Source organism: Balaenoptera acutorostrata, chromosome 14 (genome assembly GCF_949987535.1).
Source record: "Balaenoptera acutorostrata chromosome 14, mBalAcu1.1, whole genome shotgun sequence".
NCBI lineage: Eukaryota > Metazoa > Chordata > Mammalia > Artiodactyla > Balaenopteridae > Balaenoptera > Balaenoptera acutorostrata.
In genome coordinates, this window is record NC_080077.1 from 9,630,350 (window position 1) to 9,642,396 (window position 12,047).

Here is a 12,047-nt window from a genome sequence, read left to right on the forward strand (position 1 = left end):
CAGCCACCCTCAACCTGACAGTAGCCAAGGCCTGATCCCCACAGCTGGACACTGGACTGTGTGTGCTTCTCTCCTGGCCCATCTGACGCCAGAGTGGCATGGGTTTGGGGAATACAGGCAAACAGTTCAGCAGAATGACGGTCTGCAAACAAAGGGAAGGGAGGGAGGACAGCAAGTTCCTGAGGATGTAGAACGGCAGGCAGAACGCAAGGGTGACAGCGCCACTTTCTTCTCAGCAGTGTGCGAGTCTGACCCATGGACGCACTTTCTGCTATCACCTACCACTCACTGGTTTTGCCTAAAAATGAGAGCTTTAGTCAAGTATACAACTTACTAATATTCATCCATCTTACCAAACGGATGAATATTAAAAAATAAAATCATGAGATTAAAAATAACCACAGGCACTTTCTAAACATGCAGAAAAGATTAATCTTCCACAGATGACAAACCCCAAATAACTGGAAATATTTAAGTGAACACAGTGTTTCTCACAGAAGTTCTTGAACTGGCTTTGTTTGAGCCAATTTTCTGTCGTTTAACGAGGGTTGAGAAGTGAGGTTCCTCCAAGAGCTGTGGGGATGACATTACTTTGGTTCACTAAGCACATTTCTGTTTGAGGTGGTTCGGTTCCCCAGGGTGACAAAGGCCACAGCGCAGGCTGCACCGCCGCCTACAAAAGCCAGCAGCGGCCAAGGATGGCACTTACGGCCTGTGCACCGCTTCCAGTGCTCCTGCCCCACGGTCAGCAGCTCCTTCACACCATCATCCATGGCTTTGGTGAATTTACCGACAGCATCACACTTCTGTTCTCTGTGGGGCAAAAACATGAGGAGGTGGGTCCTTGACTTCACTATCAAACATCCAAACAGTATGAGGTGTAAGGAGAAAAGTCCGTGTGGTCAGGGGAGTTCACACCAAACGTGACCACAGGTACTTGTTTCTTGCTTTATAACAACTGCACTTTAACTAAATTAGTCTTCAAAACAGGCTGGATTCGGGTTTTTAAAGAACTACTTCAAAATCTGCCATTTATATTTTAACCCTGCTTCCTTTCCCTCTCAATTCCTTGCGAATTTTAATTAAAATTATTCTAAAGTAAATAAAATCTTCATTTCTTGAATATCTTTCTTAGTGAAATTCAATCACTGCAGGTACCACTGAATCTATAAAAACGTAGTACAGGTTGCTAATGGTAGTTGTTCATTCACTCCAACAAGTACTTTAATGAATCAGAGAAAATACCCTAGACGCATAGCATCTAAGCGATACTGAACATACCAGCTACTTAAGGATGTAAAAAGTTTTCACCAACTTGAAAAAATCATCACAATATACTTTTAAATGAAAAAAGCAGATTATAAAAGGGAATGCATAGTGTGAGGTCACTTTCGTTTAAACAAACAATTTTTCCTTCAGATACAAATGAACAGAGGAAGGTTTGGAAGACCACAGACCTAGGTCAACATATTCACATTGACTTTTCTCTCTGGGTAGTTATAAGACTATCTATATATTTGGTAACAATAAGCAATGATTTTACGTTAAGAAAAAAGCTTCTTAAAATTAAAAAAAAAAGCCTACGATTTCTTATTAGTCTTTATGCAGCAAAGGAACTACTCCAGATTTTCAACCAAGCCTACGTTAAAAAGAAGATGACAAGATTAAAAACAGGATATGAAAAAAAACAGGAAAATCAGGTCTGGGATTGCCCCCTTCAAGGCGATGTTCACAGAGATTTCTGTCTCGTGGACCATTCTGTGGGCGCCGCCCTGTCTCATCATCCTTTATTGGAAACAACTACTAACCACAATGTCAACTGTGAAATCACTGACTTCAAGGTGAAAAGGAAGCAGACTTTAACTGATGTTATGGTTAGAGAGACAGTGTTTCATGTACAAACGATGTTCTCCCGTCATCTGACTACAAGCCCCACTCATTTTACACACTCTAGTCTGACGACTGGCTGAGACCTGTAAGCAATGGAGGCAGACTCAGTTTGGGGAGAAGGGAAGTTTGTCAGCATCTCTTACATTTCTACTAAGTCCAGGTCAGGTGCCTCTGGTTCCATGGTGGAAAATATCATAACTCCCACCAGTTCATCTTTCTCAGCCTTCCTTTTCCCAGTTTTCCATTCCTGTAAATAGGAACATTATAATGGTAAAGTGGAGAGCAGAGCCAAACTGGTCTTTCAAACTTCCCTCCTAGAATCGGCTCACTGTCATCTTTATCCTTCTAACTTTCAGGAAGCAGCGCCCACACGACCTCCCTCTGCAAACGCGCCAGGCACCTATACATCTCCAACGTCATCTCATACGTAAACAGTGTCACTGCACAGAACGGTCCTTATGAACCCAAGTCCTTCCAGAGTGAGGTGACCCAGCACCTTTCCTTTCCCAAGCCCCACCCATATAAACACACCCACGAATGTGACAAAGTGCCTCAAGTTTTTAGGTTGTTTTCTTAAAAAGATTAAAGCTTTTCTAAAATATAAGACAGGAACCAATATTATAAACTATTAAAAAATTATTGCAAGTTATACACACACACACACACACACACACACACGCGAAAGTACCCAAAGCAGAAATACGCAGTGCAACGAATTCTCACAAAGTGAATTCCTGTGTAACTGCCACCAAAGCCAAGAAAGAGAAAAGAGCTAGCATTTCCGAAGCCCCTGTCATGTCCCTTCCCAATCACTGCCCCTTCCGTCCCCTACAAGGGTAACCATGATCCACTCCTTTATGGTTATCATTTCCTCGCTTTATAGAGTGTCACCATCTGAGTCCCTACACCATGGTTTTGCTAGTTTTATGAACGAGCTAAGACCCTACCCCAAGCATTCTTCTGTGTCTGGCCTCTTTTGCTCAGCCTATGCTGAGAAGCTACATTCACACTGTTGTTACGCTGTAGTTCGTCCATTTCACTGCTGTATAATATTCCATCGAACGACTGTTCCCCAAGTTATTTACCCCATTCTACTGCTGGTAGCCACCCCCAGTCCTGGCCAAGTTACGGATTAAGCTGCTGTGTACATGTCTCCTGGCGCATATGTGCATGCGTTTCTGTAGGCATTTACCCAGGAGTGGAAAGTTGTTCAAGTTTAAATAGATAATGCCAAACTGTTTTCCAAACTGGTCTCATCAGCTTTCACACCCACCAGCAGTGTGCGTGAGTCCCAGAAACTCCTCATCTCACCAAGAAGACAATTGGTATAGTCAGTCTTTCTAATTTTAGCCTTCTGGCAAGTGTATTCACTGTGGTTTTAATTTGCATTTCTTATTACTCATGAGATTAGGTACTTTACTATACATTTATTGGTGATTCAGATTCTTTTGTGAGGTATGTTACCAAATCCCCGATTTTTCTACTGTTTTAACCTTCCTTATCAGTTTGTATGGGTTTGCCCATCTTCTAAAATCCAGCCCTTTGTTCGTTATACATGTTCATATCTTTGACTTGTTTTTCTTTTTTAATGACTTATTGTGATAAACAGAAGTTCCTAATTTTAATGTAGTCTAATTTGTCAATCTCTTCTTGTACGGTTAGTCAGTTTTGTGCCTTATTTCAGAAATCCTTCCCCAAGCTAGGGGTATGAGGATTTTCTCCTACGTTACCTTCTAGAAGCTCTGTTGTGTTGTCTTTCACATTTAGACTTGTGAACCATCTGGAATTAATTTTTTTTTAACTTAATACAATGGAAACTTTCCAGAAAAAAAGTAGAAAGAAAAGTACTTTAATAAACCCCTATAGATTCAGCTTCAAAAATTATCAACTTTTTACCAATCTTGTTTTATCTAGTCTCCCCCATCCTACTTTTTTTCTTGTTTATTTTAATGGAAATCTCAGATATGATATCATTTCACCTGTAAATACTTCATTATATATCTTTAACAGATAAGGCCATGTTTTAAAAACATAACCACAATACCAATATCAAACCTAACAAAATCAACAGATTCTTGTGAGGTAGTGACCGCATTTCATTCTTCCCAGTGATGCCATCCAATTGACTGAGCACCATTGACTGAACAGGCTGAGAAGAGTCAGACACGAAAGAATGCTTAGGGTAGGGTTCTTAGCTAGTTCACAAAACTAGCAAAACCATGGTGTAGGGACTCAGATGGTGACACTCTACAAAGTGAGGAAATGATAACCATAAAGGAGTGGATCATGGTTACCCTTGTAGGGGACAGAAGGGGCAGTGATTGGGAAGGGACATGACAGGAGCTTCAGAAATCCTAGCTCTTTTCTCTTCCCCCACTGTACTCAGCACCATCTTTGTCATAAATCAAGTGTCCATTCTATTCAGTTCTACTGGTCTGCTTTTAAACTTATTTTAGCTTTATAATGAGTCTTAATATCCAAAAAGGTCCTCTTCCCACTTCATCCATTTTTAAGAGTATCTTGGCTATTCTTGGAGCTTTAATTTTCTACATATGACATCTTTTCAGTTCTTCAATCCATGAAACACAGTATTGGAACACTTATTTAGGTCTTCTTTTATTTCTCTCAACAGTGTTCCATAGTTTTTTATGTAGATCTACATTTTCCTGTAGATTCTTTGGGATTTTCTACGTCCAACCATCTATGTGAGCTACTGTTGCCCAGAGAATCACAATTTTTAATAACTTTCTAGTTTTATACTGTCATTTAGCAGATGAGGAAATTGTGGCCCAAAGAAATTAAATGCTTTGGTCAAGGTCACAGAGGTAGTTAGAAGCAAACCCAAGACTAAAACTGAGTGCCCTGGCCCCAAGTTCTTTCTTTCTTCTCTTGTATCAAAAACACCAAAAAAGGTCTAGAGTTATTATTTTTAATAATAACATTCTGCATAAAACACAACCTTTAGAAGTGCTTCCTCAATAGAATCCTTGACAAATCAATCGAACAAGCCCTTGTTAAAGTGCTATGGGTAAGCAGTAAGGCACCAACTTGGACAGGGTTCCCCGTCGTTCTTGTAACTCTATTAGCTTTTCACATGTATCATTCACCACGAAATGCAAAAAGACTACAAATGTTTAAGTGGAATGATCTCTAACCTATAAATTACACCAGGCATGACCAAACAAATGATCACATACAGTGGAAGACTAAGGTGACACACGGCTATTTCCAAAGCAGATAACAACAGTGAGGTGACAAGCAGCCAATTTCTTGTTGATTGCAAAAAAGAACAGATAACTGCTGGCAGAATGACTGCCCGTGGGGCAGGGGCAGGGGCAGGGGCAGATCTGGATTGGAAAAACAATGTGGCTCTGAGAAAGCCGGTTCAATTCCGAATCTACCTTTCCCTTCATCACACTATTTACACCGTAAGGTCAAAATGTGATCATAAGAAATCATTCACACTACTTCCCTGACTTCACGCTGATAATATCCTACACAGTTTGGGGTCTATCCTATTTTTAAAAGCATCTAGGAAAAAGTCCCTTATTCTATCATATCCTTCAGCCCTGCCTTCACTGGGCCAATCCACTCCCGGGTTACGGGAAACCATTTTGGCAAGTGCTTCTCTCACGTGCTGTGACTGATTTCCTATTATTTAGAAACAACCAACTAACCAACACAACTTAACTCCTTTTAGACAAAAAATTGGCGTGAATGGGATAATTCTCAATATCCTCTAAGATTATCATAACAAAATGTCCTACCTTTTCATCTCGGAAATTTAGAAATTGCTGGAAAACCTCACTTTCTGAGATTACTGGGTGACGACACATCCTGGTCATCCACGCCTGAAGTCTCTCCATGCGCATCTTGATAAACTCTTCTTCAAAGCGACCTGCAAGAGACATGCCGAGAGTGATGTGCAACTCTGTCAAAGATGAATCACTGTTACCCCAACTGAAAGACTGTTTATGTAGCTACTGGCTACTTGTAAAGAGTTATTCAGTAAAAGATAAATCATGGTAATTTTTCACTAACCTAAAAACACACAACATAGTGGATGCTCAAAGACCCACAGGAAAGGTACTCAACAAATTTGAAAGAAAATTTTATCTCAATATGAAAACTTTTCTCTTTCTTATAAACTAACAAGCCAGTGCCTATGTGGCCATATGAAGCCTTATAGGCAAGAAAGGGGTGATAAAAATGGAAATTAATAAGCAATTCTTACAAAGTATGTGAAATTTCTATATTTATAAAAATGTGTCTAAATGCAACATAATCTCAGATATACAAATTTAAATTTAGTATTTCTGAAAAGTAACTCAGAACAGTAGTTTTTTTTTCCTGTTTTGTTTTGTAAACTACTTAAATGAAAAACAGAAAAAGCAATTTTTCCATGAATGCAATAATGAAAGTGATCCCAGAACTTAATGACCATCGTAAAAACAGAGCTTAATGGGTGATATTTCTGTTCTAAAAGTGGAAAACCGGCTTAACAAACCTGACATACCAAACATCAAGTGAACAATGAGAATTTTTATAAGCCTAACAAACAAAATCACTATCAGTTAAAAGGCTTCTGGAGGTGGAAATTCTGGCTACAGCTGAGTGCAGAGGAGGGGCAAGACAGGTTCCACCCACTTTCATGAGTTTCATCAAATACTGGACCTACTCAAGGGTAGAGAGAAAAGGCAACTTTCAAAAAGGAGTATATTCACTACCAAATGTAAAATAGATAGCTAGTGGGAAGCAGCCACACAGCACAGGGAGATCAGCTCGGTGCTTTGTGACCACCTAGAGGGGTGGGATAGCGAGGGTGGGAGGGAGACGCAAGAGGGAGGAGATATGGGGACATATGTATATGTATAGCTGATTCACTTTGTTATACAGCAGAAACTAACACACCGTTGTAAAGCAATTATACTCCAATAAAGATGTTGAAGAAAAAAAAAAAACCAGGAGTATATTATTATTATTATTATTTTTTTTTTTTAAAGTTCACCTGTTTCTTTTTTTTTTAATACTTTATTTATTTATTTAATTTATTTATTTATGACTGTGTTGGGTCTCTTAGTTTTTCGTGTGAGGGCTTTCTCTAGTTGCGGCAAGCGGGGGCCACTCTTCATCGCGGTGCGGGGGCCGCTCTTCATCGCGGTGCGCGGGCCGCTCTTCATCGCGGTGCGCGGGCCTTTCACTATCGCGGCCCCTCCCGTTGCAGGGCACAGGCTCCAGATGCGCAGGCTCAGTAGTTGTGGCTCACGGGCCCAGCTGCTCCGCGGCATGTGGGATCTTCCCAGACCAGGGCTCGAACCCGTGTCCCCTGCATTGGCAGGCAGATTCTCAACCACTGCGCCACCAGGGAAGCCCAGGAGTATGTTATTAAACGAGGCGTTTACTACACTCCTTCCTAAGAGCACCAGGTGGGGAACACATTTTCTAAACTAGATCTAGGAAGTGGAATGTGGTGGAATCAATCTGTCCTCCTCCCCTTAAGGGCTGTCCAATGGTTAATGAATTAAAAAAAGACTAAATGAAAACAAATCCCACACACACTCCCCTGCCCCAAAAAAAATGAAAAAAACCAAACCTAGATATCCCAGATTACTCGACAGAGTGGAACCCAGGAACAGCTTCAACAACCCAAATTAGTCTGTTACAGAGTCATCACAAGCATGCCTTGCTTTTAAACAAAAATAATAATAATAATAATTGTTTTGAAACAACAAAACAAAAACTAATTTAGCTAATTGCTAAACCTAGTCCCCAGAAGCAACTATAAAGCTGGACAAAATCCACAAAAATAAGGGCTCTGGAAATCAACCAAAGGCAAACAGCCATGTGAGAAGTGTTTATGCTCCCAAACTGCTGAACTTCAGGCCAGAACAGTGGAAATCTGTGGCGTTCTGGCCTGGGGCTGCACCCCTCTCCCTCTATTCCATTCTATTCCATTTACAGTAGAACCCTCCCCATGAAATTCTTACATATTAATCTAGGAAAACACGTGCAGGATCTGTATGCCGAAAACTACAAAACCCTATATGAAAATCAAATATGATACATGTATGTTCTTGGATTAGAAGATTACACATTGTTTTCAATTCTCCCAAAATTGGTCTATAGAATCAATGCAACTCCAATAAAAATCCCAGCATGATTATTTATAGATATCTGACTAGAAATAATCATGCTGACTCTTAAATTTACATGGAAAGGCAAAAGAAAAAGAATAGCCAAAAACGATTTTGAAATAGAACCAAGTTGGAGGATTTACACTACCTGATTTCAAGACTTACTGTACTATAAAGCTACACTAATCAAGACTGTGTGGTACTGGCAAAAGGACGGACACATATATCAATGGAACAGAATAGAGTCCAGAAATAAACCCACACAAATGTGTTCAACTGATTTTTTGACAAAATGCAAAGTAAACTCAATAAAGAAAGGATACGCTCTTCAACAGATAGTGCAAGAACCACTAGATAACCAGATGTATTATAACATATACCTCTACCACCTCACATCTTAGAAAAACCGTAACTCAAAATGTATCATAGGCCTAAAACTATAAAACTTTTAGAAGAAAATATCATTGTAAACTTGGGTTAGGCAAAGAGGTCTTAATCATGATACTTAAAGCACAATCCATAAAAGAAACAATGGACACACTGGACTTCATGAAAATTAAAAGGTGTTGTTATGCAAAAGACACTGTTAAAAGAAAGGCCACACCTGGGACAAATTATTCGCAAATCACATTATTTGTCAGAGGACATGTTTCCAGAATATATAAAGAATCTTGTTTCAAAATTCAATGATAAGAAAACAACCTAATAAAAAAATGGGCAAAAGATTTGAAAAGATACTTTACCAGAGAAAATTTATGGAAAGGAAATAAGCAAATGAAAAGATGCTCTACACCACCAGTCATTAGGGAAATGCAAATTGAAACCATGAGGAGACAACATCACTACATTAGACTATTATACTTACTAAAATAAAGAAAAACAGACACTATCAAAAGTGCAAGTAAGGATGTGGAGCCCCTGACAATCCCATCCATTGCTGGTAGGGATTCCAAAGTTGTACAGCCACTCTGGAAAGCAGCCTGGCGATTTCTTAAACATTAAATAATATATACCTACCATATGACCCAGTCATTCCACTCCTAGGAATTTATCCAAGAGAAATGAAAACTTATATTTATACAAAAACTTGTATGTAAATGTTTATAGCAGACTTATAAATGGCCAAAACTGGAAACCCAAACATCCTTCAAAGAGTGAGTAGATAAGCAGACTATGGTATAGCCAATACAGTGAAATACTACTCAGCAATGAAAAGAAACAAACTATTGATACTCACAACGAGAGATGAATTTCAAATGCATTATGCTAAGTGAAAGAAGCCAGACTCAAAAAGACCCAAAAGCCCGACGACATACACACTATATGCTTCCATTTATAATGATATTCTAGACAAGGCAAAATTATAGAGACAAAGAGCAGATCAGTGTTGCCATGGGTTAGGACTAGGGGGAGGGGTTGAATATAAAGGAACAGCACAAGGAAATTTGGGGGAGGTGATGGAACTTTCTGTATCTTGAATGTAGTGATAGGACTGTGGTGGTACCTGTTAAAACTCTTAGAACTGTACACCAAAAGGAGTGAATTTACTATATATAAGTAACAAAAAAAAGCAGCCTGGACTTTCCCTAAGAAACTGCAAGTACAAATAAGTACAAGTTTCCTTTAATGAGAAGAGTATTATAAATCCACATAAGTCAAAAACTCCTAAAAAGTGGCCATTGGACAGCTTGATGGGTCTAGACCCTCCTGTATACTGAAACACTTCAAATTCTACACTTACTAGGGCTAGAGATTAAGCACTACAGAAGCGTAAGCTTTGCAGAAGATGGCCCACCTCATGGACAGAAAAGACCCTGTAAGTCAGCACGGACCTAAGGGCTATACTGAATTCCCCATTATGAGCAAGTAAATTATACCAAGAGTTTATAACCTACTCATTGGTTGGAATTAATTACTGACTCTTATTCCTCCTGAAATTTTTTCTGACACAGCTGGTTTATTTACAAACTGTGACTTCAGATGTTACCTTGTGCTTGTTAGGAATTTCCTATCAGGTTCCAGAGAATTAAAAAAAGGGAGAGGAGGAGATTTTTCCCTGGTGGTGCAGTGGTTAAGAATCCATCTGCCAGTGCAGGGGACACGGGTTTGAGCCCTGGTCCGGGAAGATCCCACATGCCGCGGAGCAACTAAGCCCGCGAGCCACAACTACTGAAGCCTGTGTGCCTAGAGCCCGTGCTCTGCAACAAGAGAAGCCACCGCAATGAGAAGCCCGCGCACCGCAACGAAGAGTAGCCCCTGCTCACTGCAACTAGAGAAAGCCCGCGTGCTGCAACGAAGATCCAACGCAGCCAAAAAAAATTAGTAAAATAAATAAGTAAATACATAAAAATAAATTAAAAAAGGAGAAGAGGGATTTCCATTTCCCCATTTTCTAGGACACTTACTTACGTTTTCACTAAGTATGGGAATATATCAGTTTGGCAGCCAGAAATAAAACCAGATTCATTCATTATTATTCCACAAAGAACAAAATCTATAAACAAATAAAAAATCTTAGCTGTAAGCTTTTCATGGATGGATTATCAAGTCCACAGAGATGTCATGACATCATCTATTTGGCATTCCTTTTTCTTTTCTCCAGGATTTAAATGAGACAGGAACCTATATAATAATGATCCTGTGGGCATCTCAGGCAGGAGGCAAACAAGAGAAGGGGGAAATACAGTGGCTCCTGGGCTTTTCAGTTTCCTCGGCACACGTCCCAGCCAGTGAGCCAAAGCTCAGCTTCCTTCAGACTGAGGAGCTGCTGCTTCCGTGCTTTTCTGTGACACCCTCCTGCCTTCAGGCCTGACCTTTCTTTTAAAAAAAATACAAACCTTACTATGGGAGAACCGTGACTCTATGATGCTTTAAGACAGTCATGGGTTATTTGATTCCGAATAAACAACGTATTAAAACCTAAAAAATAGGAGAAAACTCCACGACTCTAAGACAGCTCATTAATCCATTTATTTAAACACCATGGGGAACATATTATGCTAATCAAGTTGATCAAGGAGAGCTTAAAATTCAGGAGACAGCCTGAAATTTGAAAATGTGGAGAAAGGCAGAACTTAAGTTTTCACGGAAAGAAGTCTAAATTTTTAAAAAGAAAGCTGTGACTTAACAATAAGGATGACAGGGCTTCCCTGGTGGCGCAGTGGTTGAGAATCTGCCTGCTAATAAAGGGAACACGGGTTCGAGCCCTGGTCTGGGAAGATCCCACATGCCGCGGAGCAACTGGGCCCGTGAGCCACAATTACTGAGCCTGCGCATCTGGAGCCTGTGCCCTGCAACGGGAGGGGCCGCGATAGTGAAAGGCCCGCGCACCGCGATGAGGAGTGGCCCCCGCTTGCCACAACTAGAGAGAGCCCTCGCACAGAAACGAAGACCCAACACAGCCATAAATAAATAAATTAATTAAATAAATAAAGTAGCTATTAATTAAAAAAAACAAAAAACAATAAGGATGACAGAAAGGAGGGAGAGTGAGTGTCTGAACTGGGCACGGAACCAGGGCTGGGGCGACACGTGAGCGGCAGGAAGCAGCCATCCACGCCCACCTGGCCGCCCCGACAGGGCCGCCCCTCAGCTGCCCCGGCTCCAAGAGGGGCTGCCTGGGAGTCAGCCCGGCTGAGGGCGAGGACATGTCTGTCAACCTGGCTACGCAGTCCCCACTCTCCGTTCTGCTCCGACCATTTGGAAGTTTTGAAACGTTCTCTCCCCAAAATCAAAATCAAAACAAGTTCTTTAAAAACAAAGTTCCCGGGCTTCCCCGGTGGCGCAGTGGTTGAGAATCTGCCTGCCAATGCAGGGGACACGGGTTCGAGCCTGGTCTGGGAGGATCCCACATGCCGCGGAGCAGCTAGGCCCGTGAGCCACAACTACTGAGCCTGCGCATCTGGAGCCTGTGCTCCGCAACGGGAGAGGCAGCTATAGTGAGAGGCCCGCGCACCGCGATGAAGAGTGGCCCCCGCTTGCCGCAACTAGAGAAAGCCCTCGCACAGAAACGAAGACCCAACC

General features: G+C 41.0%; 1 protein-coding gene across 6 annotated transcripts in view; it reads right to left on the minus strand.

The window, feature by feature from the left end:
* The window catches only part of SNX9 (sorting nexin 9), a 174,096-nt gene that overhangs the window by 26,937 nt on the left and 135,112 nt on the right, over nt 1-12,047 (minus strand). For all 6 annotated transcript variants that reach the window (XM_057527721.1, XM_057527720.1, XM_028167439.2 and 3 more), the window contains 3 exons: nt 5,658-5,788; nt 2,034-2,137; nt 710-813 (listed from right to left, as the gene is read on the minus strand). In XM_057527721.1, the coding sequence (XP_057383704.1) occupies nt 710-813; nt 2,034-2,137; nt 5,658-5,788 (339 nt within the window). The remainder of the gene's footprint in view (nt 1-709; nt 814-2,033; nt 2,138-5,657; nt 5,789-12,047) is intronic.